The 27,704-nt window shown below is 46.7% G+C and overlaps 1 protein-coding gene across 1 annotated transcript in view; it reads left to right on the plus strand.

Annotated features, from left to right (window-relative positions):
- TUT7 (terminal uridylyl transferase 7) overlaps positions 1–27,704 on the plus strand; it is a 1,558,036-nt gene that overhangs the window by 56,317 nt on the left and 1,474,015 nt on the right. Inside the window, exon 2 of the mRNA XM_086961199.1 lies at positions 1,941–2,113. Within this exon, the coding sequence (XP_086817325.1) occupies positions 1,941–2,113 (173 nt within the window). The remainder of the gene's footprint in view (positions 1–1,940; positions 2,114–27,704) is intronic.

Consider the following 27,704-nt stretch of genomic DNA (forward strand, 5'->3'; position numbering starts at 1 on the left):
CCGTGAGCGCGCCCCCAAAGCGTGTCCTCCTGGCGTACTCACTATGAGGCGGTGTGGCCCGTGGAGTTCTTCACTGCTCCGAGTTGCGGCGTCCGTGGGAGTGTGAGGCCGTGGACCCTCGCGGCTCAGGGAGCTCCTTGGTCTAATGCAGCCGCCCCTCACCACCGACGCGTGGTCGTCCCACCGTCACTCCTGTCCCTCTCTCTTTGCCGTGTCGGTGTTCAGGGTCACGAGGGGGTGGCAACCAGGAGGTGTCAGCCCGGCCCAGGCTCCTCCAGGCCGCCTCTCTCGCTAGAGGCAGGTCAACAGTGATCCCCTGCTGCCCGGCAGAACGTACGGAGGCAGGCCTGCAGCAAGGCTCGGTAGCGGCTCCCGCCCCCAGTGGTGTGGTCCGGACAGGTGGGAGCCGCGCCTGCAGCGTGTCTCACCCGGGGCAGTAAAGGCCTTCCGTCAGCCGGTGTTGCCTGCCTCGGGGCCTCGCTCCGGCCGCCGCTCTTGTCAGGTACTCCGCACCAGGCCTCCGGAGCTTCGGATCAGGGTCAATGCATGTGGGCGGGTCCTGGTCCTCACCGCAACGGAGCTTCGCTCGCCGGGCGGGTAGATCTCCTCTCACCCGCGTCGGAGCTCCGCTCTGTCCTCAACGCACACCAGCCTCCTCCGCTAAGCCGCCTGCCGGTCAGGTAGCGCCCCTCGGAGCCGACAGCTCACTCTCTTCGCTCCGGGCGCCATTTTGGTGTAGGTCTCCCTCCGGCCCGAGCCTCCAGTTGGACGGGGGAGGGCGAGGGGAATTCGGAGTCGGGGGTCACTCCGGGTGTTTTCGTCCTCTTTCGCACCTCCCCCCTTGGCACACCTGAGTGGGGCCGGGCTGGGAGCCAAGCTCACAGCGCTCCGAGCACTCTGGGTCCGACGGCCGCCATGTTACTGTGGTCGGGCGCGCGGGGAAGGGACTCCGGAGCGTTTCCTCAGTCCGTGTCACCGGAATCTCCGCTTTTCTCTCCTCGTACCGGCTCAGGACACCTTCAGCTCCAGATCAGTAGTGTTTTGTGGCTGCAGGACGGGTTTTGACGACGGATCAGGAGGCAGCCTTTGAGGAGCTCCGCTACTGCACGTATTAACCGGCCATGTTGCTGGCCACGCCCCCTATCGTATTGATTTTCAAACAAAAAATATAGCCCAATTATTTTTGCCCCTCCTGATGCAGAGGTAAACCTTTCTTGAGTTAGGAATTTTCGTAAGAGATTTTTAATTTCACTTCACAAAGGTATGGCACTTCTCTCTCAAATGCTATTACATTGTAGTTTTGTGAAACCCGATAGTGATCCTACCAAGACCTTGAAATCCATATCACATTGTGCTGCATACTGTCTGAGTGGGTGGGAGAGGCACATGTGTTGTAGATTTAGGTTGCTGAGATAATGTGTGAATAAAATAGACCTGAAAGTGAATTGTATTAATCACTAAGACTCATGTAGATACAATGATTTTTCAGGCCTGTTTTGCCTGGATACACAATGAATCTTCCTTTCGTCATACTCGCTGTGGCTCTTTAAATAAATACTTCACGAATAATCTCTACTTTTCTGATCTTTTAACGCTTAAGTGTACCCATTCTTCATTTAAAACAGACCTGCATTCTTTTTGTTGATCTTTATGAGCCTTACCCTGCACTGTATGGTCGTAGCTCTTTCTCCTCCATCCTTCCCATGGGTACATTGATCACTGTGTCAGGTCTGTATTTTAGTTTCTGTGTGTACTTTCCTGTTTCCATGTCCATTTTGCATAAAGGGGTCATGCATTGTACAGAAAAAAAATAGTGCTGCATCTGTACCAGTTGCCAGCAGTCTGCATTCCAGAATGTTCCATATTTTGCTTTTGTCTGCTTGGGTTTGTAGGCCTTTTGTGGTGTAATTAATCAGACATCCCTTTTAAATGGTCTATAGATTCCATGAAAAAAAAGGCCAGAAGATCCAGGAGAAAAAGGAAGGACGAACGGGGTCTTGATCAGGACATGGATAATTCCATAACAGAAGAGTCTATGTCAAAACAAGAGTTGCAGGAGTTGCAGCAGGCTGAGGACTCTTTGAAGAGGGACTATATTTACAGGTTAAAGAAGGTATGTTTTCCTCACAAAACCTCGAAGATTCTATAAGCCAAATTATTGTAATCCAAGACATGACACAGAAGATGAGGTAAGTCCAATATTTATTCATGACCGGTTCATGAAGCTACAGGGTCTCCATTCTCTTCCTCTCTGACAGCCAGTTCCTCATCAACAGTCTAAGTTGAACTCCCAAGCAAGATTCCAAAGGTGATAACAAGTGGGGAGGAGAGGAAGGAGAAACACTGGCAGAGACAATGGGAAGGGAAAGAGGTTTAGGCCCTAGGTCAGGGTAAAATTACAACACAATTTTTTTGGTAAACTTTGTATAAAAGTGGCTGCATTAAGCTGCTCTACATGGAATATTATTTAAAATATTTTCCTCTGCCAGTGTAACGCTAAACATCCAGTTTTTTTTTTGTTGATGTTCAAACTGTTTTATTGCATCTTTCACACAGTACACCGCTTTTTGTGCCTACAACCCTGAGGCCGGCAGCATGATATTCATGTCAATATGGAGGTACCAACTTGTGTTACACAGCCTTTTTTTACCGGCATCCCGGAGGCCCGGTGGCGTTTTGTATTAACAGTTATTACTTGTTCTGCATGTTAGGCAAATTCTATTCTGATATGTCGTCACAGTAGAACTTTTTGTAAATTTTTCTACGTTTTAACATCCTTAATTTTCTCATAACTTAACAAAGCGCTCTGCATCACAACATTCTCACTCCTGTCGTGTTCGTTGTATTCTGCTATTGATTTCTGACATGGTGTCCCCATGTTACCACGGGCCTTACCAACAGAGGAAACAAACAAAACAAAAGAAACTACTGTTTACTCATCAGCTGGTGTTGACCTCCCCTTCAGATATTCAATTAGGTACATCCAGTAGTCTTTGGGTCTAGCACCTGCAGATAGTTCCTCCTCATACGTGTTTAACGTGTCTTTACAATATGTGAGATCCGCCAGCCAGTTTTTCATCTTAGGGTGCTTTTTGCTGTTCCAGAGGAGTGAGACTCTACGCTTAGCCATTAGCAATGCTATTACACAGAACTTGCGCTTTCTTGCTCGTATATTCGGAACCAGGCCCAACAGGCACACCTTTACTGAACATTCTATATGCGTGTCTAGCATTACGCCTAGTGCTTCTGTCACTTCTCCCCAATAGTCCGCTATCCCGGGGCAACTCCAAGCCAGATGTATAAAATCTGCGTCTTCCATTTTACACCTCTTACATCTTGAGTCTGCACTTAAACCGTAGCTATGCAATTTGTGTGGTGTGTAGTACATTTGATGTAAGTATTTGTAGTGAAATATTCTTAGGTTGCCATTTGGGGTAAGCATGTCAGTTAACATACATGTTACAAACCATTCCTCTGTAGATAGTGGTTCATCTATAACGCTATTCCATTTAGGCCTCATTTTGTCTGTGTTGTTCGCAATGTCTTCCTGTAACCAGGCATATAACCTGGAAACTAAATGCGCTGCTGTGGGCGTTGTCAACAGGTATTGTAAGGAGAGCAGTTGCTGAGGCTCTTCAGGGTATACAGTGTACAGCTCCTTCATTGCCCTCTGCAATCGGTAATAAGTGAAAGTGAACAGTAAAGTTGGGTTACTAATATAACTCAATGTGTCTAGTGTTTTAAAACGCCCTTCCTCGTAAAGATCGCCCATTTTATCAATTCCTGCACGTTGTAACAGTTCCATGCCTACTGTTTCTTGTGTCACCGATAGCTCCGGATGATGTGCTATAGGTAAGTCAGGTGCATATAGCGGGAGCTTTTTTGCTTTTTTTGCCATCAGTTGCCATGCTGTGTTGGTGGCATCTATCGTATTTGTCTTTTGTATGCAGTGGGGGACGCTTGTGTGGCAGTATTGCCGACAAAGGAATGGGGTGGGCATCTCCTGTCTCAATAGCTACGTGCGACATGAAGGGTATCTCGTGGTACCAGTAGAAAGCGAATTGCGCTTGCGCGCACAGGTAATAGAGATAAAGATCTGGCACCTTAAAACCGCCCTGCGCATATGGTAGAGTTGATGTTTGGAGTTCAAGTCTAGCCTGTTTTCCTGCCCAGATAATATTTAGGACCAATCTATTTATGTTTTGGAAGACTGCTGCCGGTGGTTTGATAGGAATGTTGTTAAACAAGTAGAGAAACTTGGGTAGAAGCACCATTTTTACTATGGCAGTTCTGTCTGCTAACGAAAGTGGTAATTTATTCCATCTGTTTATTCTCTCCTCCATGTCGGAAATGACCCTCCCATAGTTCGTACGAATGACCAGTTCAGGGTCCCGGTGATACCAGATGCCTAAGTATCTTTTGGGTTCGTCCTGCCATTCCATTGGGTAATCCAATGCAAATGGGGGTGGTGCTGTCAGTTAGCGCTAATATTAGGGATTTGGCTCAGTTGATCTGCAGACCAGAGTGTTGACCAAATTTAATGTATTCCCTCAACAATGGGTTGAGGTTTTGGGCAGGGTCTTTCACATATAGCACCATATCGTCAGCATATAAGGATATATGTAAGGGTCGCGTTGGGAACTATAGTGCCGAATAGTGGTGGTGGTGCCTGATTTTGCATGCTAGAGGTTCCAGCATCAGCGCGAACAGCAGGGGGGACAAGGGGCAACCCTGTCTAGTCCCCCTACCGACCACCTCCGGGTCCGAAACGTAACCATTGACCCTTATTCTAGCCGACAGATCCGTGTACAGCATAGTAATCCATTGTGTAAACATTATCGGAAAGCCCATTCGTCTCAATACTGCATGCAGGTATTCCCATTCAATTGTATCGAAAGCTTTTGCTGCGTCCAGAAGGATCGCCGCAGCTTTGGTGTCTGGCATTAGGTAATGGGAAAGGGCAAATAATGTCCTTGTGTTATGTGTAGTTGCTCTTTCAGGTATAAAACCTGATTGATCTGGTCTAATCAGCAATGGCATTAATGGCTTCAGGCGTGAGGCCAGCAATGATGTTAGGATTTTTGCATCCACATTTATAAGTGATAGGGGCCTATACGAGTCACAAAGCTCTGGATCTTTCCCGGGCTTCAGCAGGGTGATTAACATCGCCTCTCGAAGAGATGCCGGGGAATTTGTTTCTCGTGCGCTTCCCCATACATCCCTACCAAGTGCGGGGCCAGCTGATCAACAAACGCTTTATAGAACTCTCCAGTAAACCCATCAGGCCCTGGCGCCTTACTGTTAGGGAGAGCTTTAATAATCTCGGTTACTTCTTCTACCGTGATCGGGCTGGACAGATATGCCCTATGACCATCCGATAGCCAGGCGATTTCAACATCCTCCATGTAGTCTAAGATGGTGTCAGGTGAGACGCACAAAGTAGATTTATAAAGTTGGCCATAAGTCTTACAGAATTCCTCCAGTATCCCTTTCATGTCATATCTATTGTTTCCAGCGGTGTCCCTTACCGTATGAATGTGCTGTGGGGCACGGTCTGTACATATCTTCTGAGCGAGTGCCCTTCCCGGTCTGCCACCTTTCCCATATGCCCTGGCTATACCCCGCTTTGTGGTGTACTTAATTTCTGCATTTGCATATTCCTGATGTTCAGACAGGACTTGTTTGATATCTCCCAGTATGGAAATATCTTGTGTGTGTTAAAATCGACGCTCCAGTGCACTCAATTTGTCTTCCCTAGTCCGTATCTGCTGTCTAATATCTTTCAGTATCCCCGCTGTTGTGCTAATACATTTTCCCCTTATCGTCGCTTTGAAAGCTTCCCACAAGAACCCCTTGTCTTCCGTCGACGGAGCTTTGAGGTCAAAGTATTCTGCTATGGCTTTGTGTATGGTTTCTGTGTATACTGTGTCTAGAAGGGCCGTTGCATTAAATCGCCAGGTGAAAGGCGGGGGCACATAATTAGGTAGCTGCAATGACAGTAGTACTGGGCTGTGGTCAGAGAGTGTGCGTGGTAAGTGTTTAACATCTACTGTCCATAAAGATACATCGCTTGACCCCAACCAATAGTCTATCCTCGACCAGCTGTGATGCGCTGCCGAGACGTGTGTGGCTTCCGCGTAGCCTGGGTTTCATGTCCTCCAAATGTCACTTAGATGTATCTCTTCTATAGCATCTTGTAATTCTGCGCGTGCTCGTTTGTGTGTTTCTACTGTGGTAGGTGACCTGTCTAACCCATCATGTAATGCTATATTAAAGTCGCCTCCCCACACCAAATGCGGAACATTTAAATCTGATATAACATGCCATAATTTCGTGAAAAAACCTGGGTCATCCGTGTTTGGTCCGTACATGTTTACTAAAGCTACTGTGTGGTGTCTGAGTAAGCCAAGGACTATAACATATCTACCTTCCGGATCTTCTAGTACCTTTGATACTCGGAAATTAATACCATTTCTGATTAGTATGCTTACACCTCGTGCGTACGATGAGTAGTTGGAACTATGCACAGACTCCGCCCACCTCCTTCCTATGGTATTCGTTGTATGTGCTGCAATGTGTGTCTCCTGGAGGAAGGCAATGTCTATCTTGTGTCTTGTGAGGTATGCAAATATCAGTCGCACTTTTTTGTGATGATTCATACCCCTTACATTCAAAGTAAGAAAGTTCAGGTTAGTGCCCTTTAGGATTTCAGCGTGTGACTTGGTTACCACTCATGGTCTCGACGCTATTCACCTTTTGTAATTTGCTATTTGGCCCGTTGGCTACTACAAGGAAATCTACCATCTCATACAGAAAAAGTGATTTGGAGTTTGCAATGCTTCTCAGATACAGTGATTTGCAACAAACATCCCCAACTGTTCCTTCCCCCCCCCCCCCCCGCCCCACACACTTCAGCAACCCAATTCTGCCAAAGCCAGAACCCCAAACAGGTTAAACTATGAAACCAACATGTATTGGGGAACCCCCATGTAGGGGGTCCACCAGGTTCACACATCTTCACCCACATTGTGGGTGTGGACGGATAAACCGTCACAGTCAATTAACGCAATCATGGCGCTATAAAGCTACAGTCTTTTCCTATACTGTCGTAATTCTATGCAGTGTGTCGGGGCTACAAAGCCCCCAATCCAAGACCTTGTCCCCTACTCTGTAGGAGCGTCAAATCATTATCATGTTAGTGCCTCACCGTTGTCAGTAAGGTCTCTTTCTGCCACTATGCAGATCACCGACAGTGCATTTCCTGCCAAAACCAAATGTCAGCTCAGTGTCCATGGGAAATTTTAACGTAACTGGGTCACGCAATTTACCCCTTCTTTCAGAGTTTCCAAGTAGTTAGTTTCCTGTGCATCAATATGGTCTTCACCATTCAACAGCATGTTGATGCCATCATTTTGCTATAGACTGTGTCGAATCGGTACATTCATCTCATATCTCCTGTGTCCTTGCACAATGTAATTGCAGTGTATAAGCGATCCACAATCATCATTAACTCGCTAATTATGGCAAAAATTAGTCTTGGGTTTGTGTTTCACGGCCCGTGGAGCGTGCAGGGTATCCCACCCACCATCAAACAAAGATCATGTCTGTCTTATTGTTTATGTGGACATTGTTCAGTGTGTGCAAGAAAAGTGATAGGAAAGCACACCTTGTCTCAGTCCACTTCAGTCTATTTTCCTGGCGCTATACATCGGCAGTACTTTATATCATAAGTTTACACTGGTACAATATTACCTTGTTGGTATCTCTCAGCTCTCGTCGTCCTGCCGTTCTTCACGTTCTGGCGTGCGTATCCGCCTGTCTAATTTTTTGATAAATTCATGAGCTGCCTGTGGTGTAGTGAAAACCATTGATTTTCCTTTGTGGTTTACTTTGAGTTTTGCGGGATAAAGCATGGAATATTCCACCCCTAAGTCCCTGAGCTTCTTTTTCGCTGAGTTATATTCCTTGCGGGCCAACTGGACCGCTATAGTGTGATCTGGATAGAAGTCGAGTTTGTTACCTTGGTGAGTAATGTCGCCTTTTTCTCGTGCCCGTCTGAGGACCATGTCCCTGTCCCTGTAGTTCAACAGTCGTGCTATTATGATGCGGGGGGGTGCTCCAGGCTTCGGACGTGGTGCCAAGGATCGGTGGGCCCTCTCCACCAGGAATACCGTAGAGACCTCTTCTGCTCCAAATAGATCTTTAAGGAGGTTTTCCACATACACTTCCATCTTGCCAGTGTTTGTTGACTCCGGAAGACCCGCTATGTGAATATTATTGCGGCGGGACCGCGCTTCCAAATCCTCCGCCTTACTGCGTAGAGCTTCCATCGTCTTTTCCATGGCGGCACAGGCTGTAGCGTTGGTATTTGCGACGTCTTCTACTGCCGATATCCTTGTTTCCGCCTCCACCAACCTTTCCCCATGCTTGTCGATTTTGGAAGCCATGTGGTCCACTCTCTGTGTGAGAGTATCCAATTTACCGTTCATTTCTTGTAGGATGCGCTGTATAGCGCGTAGTACTCCCTCCATTCCGGATCCCTCCTCTAACTCATGGTCTCCCTCCGCCTCCGACCCACCAGTCGCACCTTTAGTTTGCTTTTTTGCCTCAAATTGCAGCTTTGTTTGTTGTTTTTCCGGCTTACCCATGGCACTGGTCACGTTGGGTCCTCCGCGATTTTTGCGCGGCAGATTTTGAATGACGTGCGCCCTTCTCGTCACTGTGTTCATCCGGTGTTTGTGACACTGGCTGGCCTTCAGCGGCGATGTAGGTTAGGGTCCGTGTCCATGCCAACACCTCACCAGTGGCCCACGGGGACTCGGGCATCCATCCTCTCTCGAAAGCTGCATACTCATACTTCTTCTCCCATGTGCATTCTTTCCTCCAGGCACATAGGTACTTGTTGCAGATCACACGCAGCTCGCCAGATGCAGGCAGCTCACAATGTCATACAGGGCCTCCCTCTTTTATCGTACAACGTCGATATAGTGTGGCTGCTTCTACGGAACCATCTTAGCGCACCACTGCGTGTGTAAGGCTCTCACGCCTATCTCCGATCGACGAACATGAGACCGCTGCGCGCACCTTATGTCTCAAGGGGCCCGACACTCCAAGGTCATGTGCTAGTTATTGCCAGTTTCCCCACATTAACTTGTTGGCTCCGACTCCTCCGGCTCCGTTGCTCTCCCGCCAGAAGGGCCACTTCCAGAGCCTCCAGCTCCCCACATGTACGCTCCCACAAACAGACGCAAAATGCCCAGCTGTGGCGCAGACGATATTGCGGGGTATGCGGGCAGGGAGAGGCCGGCACGCTTATTTGGTGGACGTATCGAGAAACATCGCTGTGGCGTATGTTATTCTTCAAAAGGCGCGCAGTAGTCTTGTGCGTTTCATTGCGGCCGCCATCTTGTGCTTCCTGGAACGCATGGCTTAATGTACTCACAGTCCGTGCCTGCCTCTGTCAGTTAGCAATTCTTCCGTTCCGGATGATTTGCCGATCTCCACGCTGTGTTAAGGATGCACTTAGGGTCAGTTCCGCGGTCTCTTCACGTTCTTTTTTCGCCGTCCCCTCACATCGCGGTTTCCGCCATTTTGAAAGTCTGTCCGAGGTTCTCGCTGTTTCGCCCCACCGGTCCTGATTTAGGCAGTTTTGGACCTCAGAAACCCCTGCCTGGCATTCCGCAGATGTTCCGACTGCCCGTCCAGCAATGCCCGCTCATTTTCGTAGCCTCTGCACCGCAGTTTATGCATTAAACGGTCTCCTGTCCGGTGGAGCCGACTCAAGAGCCAGCCATCCCGCAGTGCGCCCTCTAGCGCCCCAACGCTAAACATCCAGTTAACTCCAGCTTTCTCAACACTCGAGAGTATGTGTACTCTATAGGCTGATTCCAGTCTTTAAAACGTAACAACCCGTGACTGTGAGAATGGTAATTAATGGCACTTCCAAAGAGGTGATTACCAATGCCCTTTCCCATATGCATCTGTTGGAGTAGTGTCTAGCGTTTCTATGGGCACAGACATCTGAGAATTGAGAATAATTTCAACACCTCACATCCATGTTTCCATATAACCAGTGCCTAGTGAATACCCTATGGATAGCCCACAGAAATGACTAGAGACCTGGGGCATCATGGTCCCTAATAATCAATAAAATTATGTCAAAATGGTGTTTTAATCCAAATACAAAAAAATAAAAGCAGCATTAATACCAGAGATGCAGTGGATGCTTAGTACATAAAACGTGCTATCCGTAGTTGGCCGGTGCTCGCCCTGTCTCACCGGGAACATGTTTTCCGCCAGTTTACTCTCAATCCCGATATATCTCCAAAGGCCGACAGCAGGGCATCTGCTCTCGTCAGCACTCTACCTGCGTCTTCTAGAAATAACAAGTAATCAGCGTATAAAGATATAAACTGTCTATCTCCTCTACACTGCAGCCCATCATAGTGACCGCCCAGTCTAATCTTTGCCGCCAGCGGTTCTACGGCTAGTGCGAACAATAAAGGTGAAAGCGAACAACCCTGTCTGGTACCACGGGCTACCTGGTATTGTGTGAATATTAGTGTTCTCACTCGCACCCTGGCCACTGCAGATGCATACAGCACTGTTGTCCCCTGCACAAAGTCTGACCCCAGGCCAAATCGACCCATCGTCCCATAGAGGTACCGCCATTCCAAGCTGTCGAAAGCCTTCTCTATATCCACTGACCAGATCATAGGTTGCTGGGCTTCCCGCTGATCCTCTTCAAGCAATCTCACTAACCTCCTAACGTTTCCGGACGTATTCCTCGTTGGTATAAAACCAGCCTGGTCTGCATGGATCAGTGTGGTCATATGGTTTAAGAGACGGGTCCCCAGGATGCCTCTCAGTATCTTGTAGTCTGTAGTCCGCATTGACAACGGGCGGTACGAGGCCGGGCTCGTCCCCTCCTGACCTGGCTTCAAAAGTGGGATCACCAATGCCTCCCGCATGGAGGTGGGTAATTGACCTAGAGCTTTTGCTTCCGTGTAGACTTCCAGTAGTCTTGGCGCCAACAGGTCTATACACTGCGCATAGAATTCTATCGGCAATCCGTCTACTCCCGGAGTCTTATTCTTGGCCATATGCTTAATGGCGCTCTTAATTTCGCCTAGCTCTATCGCCCGGCCCAAACACAATGCTTGCTCGTGCTCTAACTCTGGCAGTGGGATGTCCTCCAAGAAGGAACCGATTTCTGGGTCACCTGCCTCCAGCGAGCTCTCATATAGCCCTTCCTAATATCTCAAAAAACTGTGTAAGATCTCGTTTTGGGTAAACATAGTCTCCCCATCTTCCGATTCTAGAGCCAAGATTGCAGACCCTCTCTTCTCCGGGTTGGCCAACCAGGCTAGCAAGGACCCTGCTTTGTCTCCCTCTGCATGAGACCTCACTGTGTATGCCTTATAATCGAAACATCGTAATCGTTCCACCTCTGCTGCTACCCTTTCCTTTGCTGCCAGGAGTTCAGTCTGAAGCTCAGGGTGATTAGGTCTAGCTAATTCCGCCTTACGTAGGTCTTCCTCAGCTCTGTTCAAGTCTTGTAGGAGCACCTTTCGCACTTCCACATATTTACTTATACATAGCCCTCTGATTACCACTTTGAAAGCATCCCATTCTACTGCCCTCGTTGAGGCTGAGCCCGCGTTCTCCGCAAAGTAATGAGCGATTCCTTCGCCCACCGCCTCCCGGAAGATCGGGTCTTCTAATGTGTCAGGGCGCAGTCTCCATGTGGGGATGCTAGACACCCCAGGCATCCAGTGTAAGGTGAAACGCAACTGGTTACGATCGGAGATCGTCCTAGTAAGGTACTCCGTCTGTATTATCAAAAGTATTACACCAGTGCACATCCAAGATAGTCACTTTTATCCCTTGTGCAATTTAGCACTTTCTTGTCCATCCAAATTCCTTATAAGAATCGACTTCCAGTAGCCATATGATGTTGGTAGTTCAATTTTATTATTCATTCGACTGTATTATGGCGGGCAGCATTATTGGCGAGCACGCCACTGTGTCCTGCCTGACATGCAGGTCGTGCATTCCGGAGAAGTAGGAGTAATCGCGATCTCGCGGATGTTGAATGCGCCACACGTCTACCAGGCCCCAGCTATTCTGCCATGCGAGTCTGCCTTTAGTCAGCCTGTGCACCGGGGAATCAGCCGGCGGGGGGTGAGATCTGGTGAGCGATATGTCCGTCACAGAGTTAAAATCTCCTCCCATCACCAATGAGCTTGCGAGATAATGTGCTAGCGACCCAGAGAGCTGCGTCAGAAAGCCCACCTGGTCTATGTTAGGCGCATACACACTACAGAAGGCTATATCTCTGCCTCTCAGCCTACCTTCTATGGCCACATATCGGCCAGCTGGGTCTATCATCTGCCTCGTGACCTGAAAGGGGACCCCCGCTCTAATCCATATCCAGGTTCCCCGCGGAAACGCCGAATAAGTAGTATTGAAAACTTGCCCCCGCCAGCGTCTTTGCAGAGCCAAACCCTCCGCCTTGGTTAAATGCGTCTCCTAGAGCAACGCAATGTGCACACCCCTGCGGACCAAGTGTGCGTTTTCCTTATGTCGTTGTGTCATGGTGTGTAGGCCCCTCACATTCCAGGTAATGCAACATAAATCAGCGGTATCTCCCATTCCCCCTGAGTAAAACCTGCATGCCCCATCCTGCTTTCGCTAATACACCGGTGTGGCCCCCCCCGCAAATTCCCCAACTAACCCCCAAGCCCACCCCCCCAAAGAACAGGACCTAGTGACTCACCGCTAGTCCCCATCCAAGCCAAAATACACTCACAAACTCTACTAATCCCAACAGCAGTCGCTGAGGGCATGCCTTAAGGGCGATGAGGGGGGATTGGGTGCTAACGGATCTCCTCCCAACTTCTGCGTGCCTGGCATGTCAAACTGAGCCCTGGATAAATGTCAAAAATATTTGAAACGATTCCCCCTCCCCACTCCTATTTCAAAAACCTGTAACAGTGAGTCCATCAAGTCCGTTATATCTCGCCATGATCAACTCAACAGCTGCCTCAACCTTCGTCGAGCATCCCCTCTGCCGTCGCCGGCATGACCTTCGGCAGGAGGGTACTGTCCGCTTCCGAATGTTCAGTGTCAGTTTCATCCTTGTCGGAATCTGTTGCTCCCAAAGACGATCGTCCCTGCGCTCTTGACAGAGCTGCTACCGCATCTAGTACATCCCGCCGTTCTGCCTCCGTCTGCTGCGATAATGGCCTCCTCAGCCTTCTCTGCCTACGTCGAAGTCTCTTTGACTTCCTCTGTAGCAGAAGGTCCGCAGGAACCCTCGCTCTTTGCCCCGTGCCATCTTTCCCTGCTCTGTACAATTCCAACCAAGCACAGACGTCCTCTGGGGTGTCATGAAAGTTCGATGTGCCATCCACAATGACTCGCAGCCTGGCTGGAAACAACAGCGAGTACTGGAGTCCCTCCTCCCTCAGTTCTCTCTTGATAGCCAAGAAGGAGGTCCGGCGCCGTTGGGTTTCGTAAGTGTAATCCGGGAATAGGTTCACCTTACTGTTCCCCACCTGATAGGGGCCGTCCATGCCCGCTCTCTGGAGCAGGAGGTCTCTGTCGCGATAGTGTAACAACCGCGCTACCACCGGTCTCGGGGGTCATCCTTGTTGTGGCGGTCTGGCGGGCACCCTGTGTGCTCTCACCAACGTGTAGGTCTATAGCCCTCAGGGGCCACCGCCGTCTTGAGCCATGACTCCAGATACTGCACCATATCATTTCCCTTCGTTTTTTCCGGTAATCCCACTATGCAAATGTTGTTCCGGCGATTGCGCCCTTCCGCCTTCTCCGCCCTTCTCTCCAGTGCTCCAACGCGATCCAAGACATCAGTCACTGTGGCCTTGAGGTCATTTTGAAGCGGGTCAATGGTTTGCAGTGCTCCCTCCACTACTTTAACTCTGTCCACCAGTTTACCATGGTCCGCTCACAAGTGACCCAGGCCCGTGGCTACCTGCGCTATATCCTGCTGCAGCGCTGCCCTGGAGTCCGCTATCGCCGCCAAGATTTTGTCCAGCTGGAGCTGCAGGGGGGATCACGTGTTTGTTCCAACTCTTCCTGCTCGCCTTGGCCTGGCAGCTCAGTGTCTGATTGCTGCTGAGCTCCTTCTTTCTTGCCTTTAGGTTTCCCCATGGCGAGACGCCGCAGGGAGAAGAGCCCCCCGTATTCCCACCACGAAGTCTCCCAGAGTTCCGCGCCGGTAGGGTCACACCCAGTCTCACCGCAGCAACCAGGTCGGGTCTCAGCTCACCTCTCAGTGGACCGTGAGCAAGCCTGGACCAAGTAGGGCAGCTGTAAGGGTCCTGCCCCGGGAGTGCTCTCTTGACCCCCTAGGCGCCACCGTAGTCTCCACGCCAGTACTAGCAAGCTCCTCCGGCCGTTTCTCAGTGCCTCCTACCCATTGCCCCTTGTAGACCATCAAGCGTTTTCTCTATTGGTGCCTCCTTCCACTCCAATCCCCAAAGTAGCGGCCTTATGTACTACGATACCTGGGGCGTCACAAAGCGCATTGGTCAGTCACTCAGAGGGGCATCTGCTGGCTCATTCACGCTTCCCTGTCACCCCTCCCCTTCCCCCCCCCCCCCCCCCCCCCCGCCCCAAGAGCCAAGGGAACTTCATACCCCAACTAATAGTGTGCCAGGAAGGGCATTTGCAGATTGGTAAAGAAAGAGGGATGGCCTTCTACCAGTACTCGACATTCCTGTTGTGTGGGACTTACTGGAGGTAACAGGAGGGGTAGTTGGCCCCCAAGGACGTCCTTGGAGGGCAGCTACCCCTCATTTTATCTCCAGTAAGTCCCACAGAGCAGGAGTGCTAAGAGGTCTTCGGAGGCCACGCCCCCTTTCTCCACCAATCTGCAAAAGCAGCTTGTGGGGTACCACTGGTTGGGGTATGAAGTCCACTTTACTCCTGAGGGACCTTGGGGGTCAAGAATCCGTCCTGGTACCTCTTGTAAGTCCTACACAGCGGGATTCATGAGAACTGGTTGGAGGCGCAGTCCCATTTCTTCACCACTCTGCAAACATGACTACTAGTTATAAAACCATAAAAATTCCCTGAAAAAAACCCCCAAAGGTTGCACGGACGTTATAGTCCGGAATTAGAATTTCCAAAAAGCTTAGAAATTCACTGAAATGAGGGTGCCTGCGTAGTTTATTAATCCCGGCTGACCCATATGTAGTAGCTTTTTGTTACCAGCCAGCGCTAGGGGCTGAGTTTTTAGGCTTTTCCTCTAGGCTAGGAGACTCTAATTACTATAAGAGGATCTGGTTTAAGAATGTGAAGGATGCCATCCATATCGGGCAGGAAATCTGTAATAAATTCTCTAACATTTTTAAATACAGAAACACAGCTATTGGATAATCCTGCCTTCCCATCAGTATTTCAGGACTCTATAGGTAGGGCCTTGGCATGATATGGAGTTCAGACTATCAGGCAGCTGTAGGATCTGAATGGTTTCTGCTAATTTGCCGGTTTGCAGGCTATCCATGGGCTTCTTAACCACTATTGTTTCAAGTATTTGCAAGTGGGGGATTGCGTTTTGTCAGGGTGTAACTGCCTGGCGGATCTTGAAGGTAAATAGCTAACTTTATACATAAACGCACAGGTGCACAACACAAATTTAGGCAATAGAATTAATTTTGACTCGAATAAGGCACAGGAGTGCTGTTCCTTGGTTTTGATTCTTTTTATTCCAAAAAACGTGCTAGGCAAGGGTTGAACAGCCGACGCGTTTCGTCCACTAGGGACTTCTTCAGGGCGATTTCTAGGTTTGAAATAGTCGTGGTGTTGTATCCTAATTCTGGAGATGTCAGTCTCAGAAAAAGGTCCTGGTACTGGATACTTAATATCTTGAGAGTATCCAAGAAAAAGTCTTCTCAGAGACAACAGGAAGACCACAGGTGAGGACCACAGTCAGTAAGGAAATCAAAGCTTCAGTATGCACGTCTGGGTATATACCTCCCAAAATTCTAATATAGAAGTATGCAACATGGAGGTCGGTAACGATAATTGGAATGGTTGTAACCAGTGTCTGGAAGAGACACCAAGAGGGTCATAGGAGTCGAGGGCTAATCAGCTGTCTGTGATTGTTAATGAGATGCAGTAAGTCACTTTTAAAATTGCTTCGTAATTGATCCTACTAACTGTAGCGTCCCTCTTGGCCCAAGAAATAAAAGGAAAGGTTCCCATCCGTTGTCAATAATTTGGCTCGCGATTCATTCGTTGCGGCCCGACACGACCTCCTTCAGAGATAACGGCGGTGATAACCGTATCCGTGCAGCATCAAGCTTGAGGGACGCTACAGTTTGTAGGATCAATTATGAAGCAATTTTAAAAGTGACTTACTGCATCTAATTAACAATCACAGACAACTTATTAGCCCTCGACTCATATGGCCCTCTTGGTGGCTCTTCCAGACACTGGTTACAACCATTCCAATTCTCGTTACCAACCTCCATGTTGCATACTTCTATATTAGAATTTTGGGAGGTATATACCCCGACGTGCATACTGAAGCTTTGATTTCCTGACTGACTGTGGTCCTCACATGTGGTCTTCCTGTTGTCTCTGAGAAGACTTTTTCTTGGATACTCTAAAGTTATTAAGTATCCAGTACCAGGACCTCTTTCTGAGACTGACATCTCCAGAATTAGGATACAACACCACAACTATTTCAAACCTAGAAACCGCCCTGAAGAAGTCCCTAGTGAACGAAACGTGTCGGCTGTTCAACCCTTGCCTAGCACGTTTTTTGGAATAAAAAGAATCAAAACCAAGGAACACCACTCCTGTGCCTTATTAGTGTCAAAATTCATTCTGTTGCCAAAATTTGTGTTGTGCACCTGTGCGTTTATGGAAACTTTTCAAGTTCTTTTGTGAACTAGCATTGTGATGGTGGGTGCCGATCAGTGTGCACACAAATCCAACTACCAACATTAAAGGGAATGTTATAATGAGGAGTTATTGAGATTAGGTGCTGCAATTAGGAAGGCTCCACTATCTTTCTTGTTTCAAGCTAAATAGCTAACTTTATCTAAATTAGATAAGAAACCATTGATAAGTGCGATATATCCAGATTTTGTCTCAGTATGCCACTGGTGATAATGAGGTATTGGCAACAAAATGGAAACCGCTTCTATCCTCTGATATCCTTGCTTCAGAGATTCTGAGGGCACTGGAGATCATTGATTGTTTGGTACACTCCATTAATCTCAAATTACAACAGTTTAAGACTATTTGTCTTTTATACTAAACTCCTCAGAGACTGCAGTTCATTCACTTTCCAATTGAGACTTAGTCGCCAACCGGACACGGATACACCATGCCACACTGCGCTACTATACAATTTATCGTTCTGATTTGACATTACCTGGCTGTTTTCTACGCCTTCATCCTGAAATTGTCCAACCAAAGACATGCGGACGGCTATTCGAGCCTTAGCCCTGAAGAAGCCCCTGTGTGGGCAAAATGTGTTGGCTGTCTAAACTGATGCAAATTGGGCACACTTGAAATACAGAATCCAAGACTGCAATCAACGACTCTTGTTTATCTACTTGTATATCTTAAATCGTATTGCAAGCTTATATTGCCTCTCATCCTTACTTGTTTGCATATCTTATATATGGTTAAGTGGCAGCTGACCATTTGAGGTGGGCAATATCTACACTAACGTGACCAAGCCTAGGTAGTGCAGTTCTCTATAACCCTGCTGACTTTTGTCTACGTTGCAACTCCTGAGAGGCTCTCCAAATGAGGTGCCAATATATTTAGGCATAAAGTCAGGTACCCCAAATGTACTTCCCTAGCCACCGACATTGTACATATGTTTGCCATATGCCCAGCCCTGCGCGGTTTTTGGGACGAGGAAACCAGGCTCATGTCATCTGGCCTAGGATTCCAAGTCTCACTATCCCCTAAAGAGATGCTGATGGGGGTCAGGTCTGAGTACCATGGGGGAAATAAGAGCTCATTGACAATAATGATTGTCTATGCTCAGTTATGTATAGCCAGAGCATGGATGTGTACTATTCTCCCAAAGGCAGTTGAATGGTGGGCCCTCCTGAGACATGTGTATGACTCTGAGGTGTCCTTGGCTAGAGGTAGAGGTCCCTCTTTGTTTAAATTTGATCAAATCTGGAATTTATACACAATCTCAGAAAGAAATCGAAGCTCTTCAAACAAAACTGGGTAATATGTCACAGGACATTTTAAACTCATTACAAACTCTGGAAAAATACTGGAAATCACTGAAAGCACCCACACCAAAGTCGAATACGCCCATAAATTAGTGCATAGCTCTCAAGAAAAGAGTAGAGAGACATTCATACCATTATCAAATAGACATAACCGACCAGACAGAAATCTTAAATACCTATCAGACGATGAAACCTTAACCATAATACGATCATATGAGCCAGAAACTAGCAGCATAGGGGAGGAAATTAAGTCAGTCCCGATCAATGCCAACAGAAAACCCTGGCCTAAGAATAGGAAACCCAACCATAACAACCTACAACAAATCCAGCTTAACCACCAGTACTCGAAAAATGAACTCTACTAGTGCAGGGACACCACTACTATGCCTACTGCTCAACTGTCGGTCCGCAGCAAAACATGCCTCTGACATCGCTGCCCTCATCGTTAGTCCGGAAATAGATGTAACAATCCTAACAGAAACATGGCTTACAGAATCATCTTCCCTGTTCATGGATCTTTTGGTGCCCCCTCATTATAACATTATGTGATTAGACAGACGAAAAAAGACAGGTGGCGGTATAGCATGCATACACCGATCTGATATAGAGATCAACCAAATGCAGTCTGACCCTCTCGAATCCTGTGAATACCTAGGCCCCAATGTAAGAACAGCAGGCAATCAAAGATGCAACCTGCATGCGCTTCACCACCCACCAGGAAATAATGCTACTTTCATAGAACAGTTAATGGAGATCATCACGGCTAACTCTAACAGTCACACTAATAACATATTCCTAGGCGACTTCAATTTACACTGGGATGACAATAATGACAAACAGATCAACGCACTTAAAGACTTTCTAACCGATCTAAACCTCACTCAAGCCTGCACACAGCCAACCCACTCGAAAGGGGCAACCTTAGATTGGGTAATTTCAAGGAGTAAAGATGTTACAGTCCAATCAATTGTTCCTTGTGATTGGTCACGTCACCATGCCATAACCTTCCTGATACCCACAATATAAAAGAGCCAAACCTCGCAGCCTGTCAAACTGACAAAGTGGACCCGGGACATCAAAGATCCTAATATTGAGCTACTAATAGCAAGATGTGAGAAGGAACTAAATCCACTAACAACTTGCTGAACGCTAACGAACTCACTGAGCACTAAACTAAGTCAATGATAAATATAGTCAACTCCACCACCATGCCACTAAAACTAAAAAGAGTATCTGAGAAGGGTAAAAGTCCATGGTTTAATGAGACACTAAATGAAGATAGGCGTAAACTGAGACTTGCAGAAAGAAAATGGAGACCGCACCCATCATCCCCCCCAGCTTAAAACACTCAGAAAGATCAGAAACGAGTACAACAAAAAAGTACTCAACTCCAAGAAGGAATTCATTAGATCAGAACTAGACCGCGCCAAAACATTTTGAAATGTTAAAGCAACAATCAAATAAGTTGGCCAAATCTGCGCAAGAGTATACTAAAACTCAACTGAGCTGCAAAGAATTCTCTACACTTCACTGACAAAGCCAACATGCTAGAAAGAGAGCTCAGGTTGGCAGCCGGCAACCTTTCTAGACAACTACCAACACAAAACAATGATACCTCGACAAACGATCATGATAGATTGAAAAACAATCCACAGTGGGCAACCTTCAAGCTATATGACCAGAATACCATTGACAACTCTCTCGGATATCAAACCTATCAACCACTACAATGACCCCCTCCCCTCTAAATGCTTAAAAAGAATCCATCATATTGTCGTCCCAGAATTGACAAAGATAATAAATGCCTCACTATCTCAAGGGATCCTACCAGAATGCCTAAAAACAGGTCAAGTCCTCCCCATCATCCAAAAACCTACAGCGGACCCGGCAGAGCCAAATAACTTTCGCCCAGTAACCAATATTCCAATACTTGCTAAACTAATCGAGAAATGTGTACAAAATCAACTGAGCAACCACATCACCAATTTCAAGCTGCTGGACGATTGCCAATCTGGATTCAGACCAGGCTACAGTACGGAATCGGCAATCTTACACATAGTGGATGATGCGCTGCAGGCCCTAGATCACAATCAAACATGCCTACTAGTACTTCTTGACCTGTTGTCTGCCTTTGACACGGTAAACCATGAAAAATTGCTAGCCAGGCTTCAAGACAGGATGGGAGTATCTGGAATTATTCTGAAATGGTTTGAATCCTTCCTCCAGAACAGAAATCAAAGATTCCTAGTCAACCAGACGCTTTCTCCATCATGCTCAAATTCGATTGGAGTCCCTCAAGGATCAACAGTATCCCCATCACTCTTCAACCTATATGTGGAACGCCTCACAGAAATTCTCCGAGACGCGTGCATATCTTATCACATGTACTCAGATGACACTCAGATCTGCATCAAGATAACGTCAAAAAAACAGAATTCACATTAATATCACCACCAAAGAAACCTACAGAAGTGAAAGAATGTACCAAACTGATCACAGCGCTAAACTTCACCACTACACTAGTTGAATCTTCATAATCACTGGGAATCATGCTTGATAAGAACCTAGACATGAAAACCCACATCAAGTGAATGATAAAAAGGGCCCGGTTTCACCTGAACTATATTAGAAAAATGAAACCACTCATCTCTACGGTGGACCTCAAACTGGCAGTCCAGTCCTTAGTTATTTCAAGGATTGAATATGGATGCACAACTCTAGCAGGTCTATCAAAAATTTCCACAGCTCCACTAAAAGCATGTCTATATGCGGCAGCAAGACTCATTATTGGATCCAGAAAATACGACCATATCTCCCCTCACCTGAAGGCATTAAACTGGTTACCATAGGAAGCCAGAATTCAATTCAAACTGGCATGTACTACACACAAAGCGCTCCACTTCAAAACTCCAAGGTACCTAGCTCCGAAAATAGAGCTTTCAGGGGGAAGCAGACCAGCTAGGAGGGCCAGAGAACTGCTGCTGAAACCACCCATCTTTTGGAAGAAGAAAAAGTGTGACCGCTTTCTCCGGAGCAGCTCCCAGAATCTGGAACTCACTCCCTCCAAACATTAGAAAAATTCCAAACATAGCAACATTCAAGAAGGAAGCAAAGAGCTTCCTAATGAGCAAGTTCCATCCATAAGGCTAGACTGTTCTTTAGCATTGTGACTAATACCCCAACGTTGATCGTGAACCGGTTCTGTTGTCGAACTTACGGAAAGCACATCAGAACCATGTGTATAGAAATACTGTTAAACCTTGTAAAAATTGTTTTTGCTGAAAACGATAGTCATGTACAGGAATATTATATATAGTAATGCTGCTAGTCGCACTGTATCACAAATGTTCCAAATGTAACTGTGAAGCGTTCTTTTTTTTTTTTCCTCTCACTTTCATGTGGAAGAATAGAACTGGCTCTGTTTCTCTTTAGATTATAGGTAATTATTGTTATTAACTTGGTAGTTTCTGTGATCTCAATGCTCCAGACCATATTATTCTACACATATACTATGAAATATTCTGCATGTGAATTTACTTCAATTAACTATCTGTATTGAACATTTCTGACTTGGAACAACATAAATAAATCCATTCACTGAAAAAACCGAAGGTTACAAGGACGTTCTAATTAGGGAAAGGAATAAAATAAACCTTAGAAAATCATTGAAAATACCAAAGGTTACAGAGACCTTATAGTTAGGCTCAGTTTTCACTCGTACAAAACCAGAGAAATTCAGCAGTTATAGTTAGCTGAGATAACTATAACTCGTGCCCCTGCAAGGCACTGCTTATGACCTCACATAATACATCACTCATGACATGGTCAGTGACATCACTGATGACATCTCATATGACCTCACTGATTACATCATTCACAGAACCAATCACACACCCACTCACACCCCAATATAATTTTCCATACACCCACACCAACTTCTACACTACCATTCTCAAAACCATTGACACACCTATTCCAGTACTTACACACCCACTCACTGATTTATAGGTCTACACACACATCCACTCAGTCACCCATACACCTACTCACTCACTAATGCAGCCACTGGTATATCTACACATACACCCACTCACACCTTGTCAGTCACCCATAGAGCTACTCACTCACCCATAGGGTGACTCACACAGCCACTTACCTATACAGTTATACACACACCCACTTACTTATTCATACAGGTACTACCACATACTCACTGACATATAACATCACTGACACAAGCACTCGCTCACCCATACAGCCACTCTCACAATCACTCATACACACAGTCACTCATAAACTTCAACACTCACAGATACTGCCTTTCACGTATGCAGCTACTCATCCATATACCACTGACACATCCATTCTCTCAACGACATAGCCATACCCAAACTCAGTCACTCATACAGCCCCTTACAGATGCACTCAGTAACCCATACAGCCACTGACTCACCCATTAACTCATCCATTCAGGCAGTCACACACACACACACCCCCATCCACCCACACACTTGGGCACTCAAACACCCATACGGGTACTCAGGCAACCAATCAATCATACAGCCATTCACGTACCCATTTACCAACCAATAGAGCCACTTAGACACCAACTGACAGACTGATACAGACATTCACACATCCTAGTCACTCGCTCACTCGTTCAGTCAGTCAAGCACCCACTGAATCATCCGTACAGGCACTCGTACACCCACTGATTCATCAATACACCTTGGTGTGTGTGTGTGTGTATGGATGTATGTATATATATATAATATTTAACACTCATAAACTTTTAAAAAACTCTCATTCACTTGATGGTCATCAGTGATGTCATTAGTGTTAGAAATGGGTTATGGGTTTTCTAGTTGGCTAGGGTATGAACCTAAGCCAGGCAGAACCCAATGCTCTAGTCAGGGTAAGGGAAGTTCCACACCCAAGATAATCCCTGCTCACCCGCTTGGTAGCTTGGCAGAGCAGTCGGGCTTATTCCAGAGGCAATGTGTAAAGCATTTGCGCAACACACACACACACCAGTGACCCACTAGGCACACCACAAAAAAAGACTCCACACATGGTTATATAAAAATAGCCTTTGTATTGCACATAAAACACATTCGACCATAATCACATAAATCACTGTGCTCCTAGGCACTTGTCATGACGCCACATAGATCATAAAATCACTTTAGACCATAATCACGTATATCAGTGTGCCACTAGGCACTTGTCATGAAGTCACATAGATCATAAAATCACTTTGCCATAGGACACTTGTCATAAACAACAATTGGTGCACTAAGGCACACACTCATAAGCTGCCGCTGTTACATTGGCAGGCATAACATCAAATTAGTACGGAAATGTACTACCTGAAATAACAAGTCCCGTCTAAAAATGCAGGAACTGAGTCAGGAGTGACACTATTTATTCAAACAATTTAGACACAAATGTCAAAGACACATCATTAATCAAAAATAACACTATGCAATCTAGTAAGTTTAAAATCACAGCAATGCAAAGAAAGAGAGAGGGAAAACATGAATATCAAAGGACAAGAAGCTTTATAACCTTAATCAAAATTCTAAATAAAACGGTTAACTGGGAGCACCATTGTCGTGAAAAAATACACTGCACGAGGTGGTCAACGAATGGGCAGATAAGTAGCCCTTTTATACATTCAAAATGAGGACCTGCACAATCTAATTTTGGCAGGTGCTTGACTGCAGAACATAAAAAAAGTTTGAACTTTTTTATCAAAAACACCTTTTGTCTCCTCTTGGAAGCTTTAAGGTGGAAGCTCCTTAGAAGGCTATTGTTTATTTTATGCGCTGTCGCTATTTTTGTTTCCAACGCTGCGGAAAGTCCCAGTTTGCTCCCCACTCTTACTCTTAGCCAATCTTGTTCTTCTAGAGGACAGATGCATCCTGTTATTGCTACATCTTCTTGATGTTCAGAAAGATGTACACGCAGAGTACAGGTGCTCGGAGACTCGTTCATCAAAAAGACAGTGACCGGAGGTTATTAGCCTTCATAGGAGAGATACATTTTAGGTTACAGCAGGGTGTGAGGCCTACTGCCTCTGTAGACGCTCAAGGCAGTGTGGACGATTTTAGCACAACCCCGTCTATGGGCTGGCAGGGACATTTGAGACTCTCATGCTTCAGATGTGGACAGAATGGGCCTAGGGCACTATATGGTAAAACTAGACCCTGTCCAGGGGCAATCACCAGGGAATCATGATGCCCCAAAGCACCCCCAGGGGTGTGGAATTTATTAAAATATCTACTTGTCCATGAGACAGGTTGCTTCATAAATCTACTTGTCCTGTAACAAAGTCCACTTGTCCCTTTGGTGCATGTTGTGCGGCGCATATTTATGGCAGCAATCTCATTATATAAGAGCTCTTAAATAGCCTCTCTGATTATGCCAGGGCACTTACCATAGTAGTGTTTGAATACTAGCAATCCCTTTATGTTGCTACGTTTCCGCAGATCTAAATACTGGGACTGAAGGTAGTGGTAAACAATAGTTCCAGGGTTGGAGTGTCCTTTTGAGTCTATGCAAACCTACTAACTTGCATGTTTTAAGGGTTTTCAAAAACTCTTCTCTAATCTTATCCAATACTGAGAAATGTTGGAAATTTACTCCTGACAATGGCAGATGTAAACCTTCTTACAGAGTTGGGAATAAAGTGGTTGGAGGGAAAATAAACTTGCAAACTCTCAGGTTATTGCAAGAGCAAATCTACACATGCACATTTTCTCATGCTAAAATGCAGTTCACAAATATTTTCTAGGAGTACTATTTCTTGCCCGACTGCTGTAAATTCTTGAGAATTCACGAAAGCCATATAGCTGCCCTTACTGCAAGGACATATACTAAGGGTGCACTTTTGAGACTTTCTTTAAAAAGTGGGCCCCTAATTAGGTCTTGCGTTAACCATGACTTTTTGTGTTTATTAAAATTCTCTCTCTGTATCGGCTGGCTTCACGGTGAGTGACAGCATTCTGCTCTTTCACAAGGAGCCTATCGGCACACAAAGTAGTTTTGTTCAGTGCCAGTAACTAATGTGGCAGTGCATGCTTTTTTGAGACCAAAAACAATTTTTGCTTTTGCCAATGTTTGTTATAATGGTGAGGATCTGGCAGCTCTCCCATCAATAAGGTTTTACAAAAACCATGCCAAAATAAGTCATGCATTGCCAAAACTAAAAAGCTGACCACCATTACAGACCTACTGGCTTCGCCATTGCTTGTTTATTTTTGTTTCCCAAAATCGTATTGAAACAGCTTACACTTAATTTCTAATGTGAATATCTTGGGGAAACCCTACCATGCATCAACAGATTTTACTAAATGATGCTGCAAAGAAAGGGTACCTGAAATTTTACAGTAGTTTAGCAAAAAAAAGTTTTCCTACTTTCATTTTTTAGGAACATTTTATAGTGAAAGCAAATAATCATTAATCTTGCTTTCAAGCTTCTGCAAATATTTGCATCTAATTATAGAGCATTCTGGGAGCATTAGGCATAGCCTCATATTGCTAAACTTTGAAACCGCGTGTCCACATTTTTATACTGGAACCACTGTCAGTAGTGCTGTTAGAACTTACATTTACTGAGAGCGCTCAGCCTAATAATAAAGGCTCTCAATTAATGAACCATAAATACAAGTTTGAACAGCATTAACATATGCACACAAATATTAACTTAACTGCAGGCAGTGCCCTTCCCTGATCCTTAATGTGGTACTGCAAACTGGCAGCCAAAGGGTTTGTGCTGCAGGGGGTTGGGCCTGCTTGTCCCAAGGACAAAATGCACATTAAAACTTGTTGCCCTTGACCCCAAACAAAATGTCCTGGGCGTCGGGCTATAGGAATTCCACATCCCTGACCCCTTTGCACTTAACTGTGCAACCCTAGCGCTTCTGTGCTGCTCTTACGGGATGCACAGTATTTTGGTGTCCTCTGTAGGGGACAAGGGGATGCCTGCGCTCCTCACACATGCTTCGGGCCACAGCGGGTGAGCCGCAGGAATGGGGCCTCCGTCGAGCGTTGCCAATCTGTCCTGCGATCTCGTTTTCTGCATCCACAATAGGGCCCCCAACAGTGAGTGGCAGCTGCCCGTGACACGTGGCGCAGCTGGCGAGAAAAATGTGAAGGGGCCCGGCCACTCTGCTTGGCCAATGAGAGCAAGCGTTCTCCTGTAATGCCCATGCAGCCAAAAACAATGTCCCCCAATGGTCCGCAACAGGCTGCGGCCCGCAGTCACGGGCTCAGCCTCTGTTACAGATGCGGTGGGGGCGACCAGGCCACTCAGGTGGAGGGGTGCAGCTGTTCCCACCTCAGTATGCCCCAACTCCCCAGGACCACTCTCGGCCCCGCCCTGAACTCCTCGACGAGACCCAAAACTGACTGGTGCTCTCCCATGGCCCTATCCAGCTAGGAAGCTGCAGATTGGAGCCCGCAAGGCTACGTTCCCTCCGGGTGGGGCTGGTGGGATCCAGCTAAGCTCTGGCTTGCTCTTGTGGTTGGACCCCGCCTCCCTCTGTCATTGGCGTTGCCCCAGCAACTCAGAGGAACTCCCGGCCGGGATTCATCACTGCCTGGGCGCCACAATAGTCTGCAGTCCGGTGCCATTTAGCAGAGCCCCGGCTTCTGATCAGGAAAAAGAATGCCAGAAAACAGGCCGCTAGAGAGAGGGAGAGCGCTTCCTTCACTTCGCTGTCCCCTCCTGCGGCTCTAATACCAAGACAAAAGTGTAACAATGCACGCACTTCTTCAAAAAAAAAATCACAAGGGACAATCCATCATAGCTCCTTGTCAGTCTGCTGCTGATCCTAGGAAAGCGCTCACCACCAGCTGCTACTTCTGGAAGTAGACATAGTATTGAAACTGGGAAAGGGGGGACACCAACTAGTCCCTGGAGAACACTGGGGCATAGAATGAGGCAAAGGCAGGCCAGAACACTGGGTCACTTGGCAGAGTGGCCGTCCCTTTAGCCACCCATCAGGCAGCAGGTTAGTCCCACAAGCAAGTAGTCCAAATGGTGGTTCTTTCTGAGGCATAGCAGTCCTCTGGTGTAAAATGCAGCGTCTAGGTACAAGTTCCATGCAGTTTCTAAAACTATGGGGTCACAGCCCTTGTACTTATACTTATACTCCACACGTCTTTGTTCTGGGAGCACTTCAATCATTTTTTAGAAGTGTATAACACCTCTATTCACATCGCAAGCACTAGCCCCAGACACACTACAGGTGGGTGGAGACGGCATTGTGAAAGTCAGGCACAGCCCTATTCAGGTTCAGATGAAACTCATCCCACCACTCTAAATGCAGCCAAGGTCTATTCAGCCCAGCGCTGAATCACCCAGGAAAAGCAGGAGACACCCAACCCCCCCTTGTGACTGTCTCAACCAGATGTTAAATACACATACAGGCAGGGCACAAATAGTCACTTGCACACAGA

Source organism: Lissotriton vulgaris, chromosome 3_1 (assembly GCF_964263255.1).
Source record: "Lissotriton vulgaris chromosome 3_1, aLisVul1.2, whole genome shotgun sequence".
In the NCBI taxonomy this organism is placed as follows: domain Eukaryota; kingdom Metazoa; phylum Chordata; class Amphibia; order Caudata; family Salamandridae; genus Lissotriton; species Lissotriton vulgaris.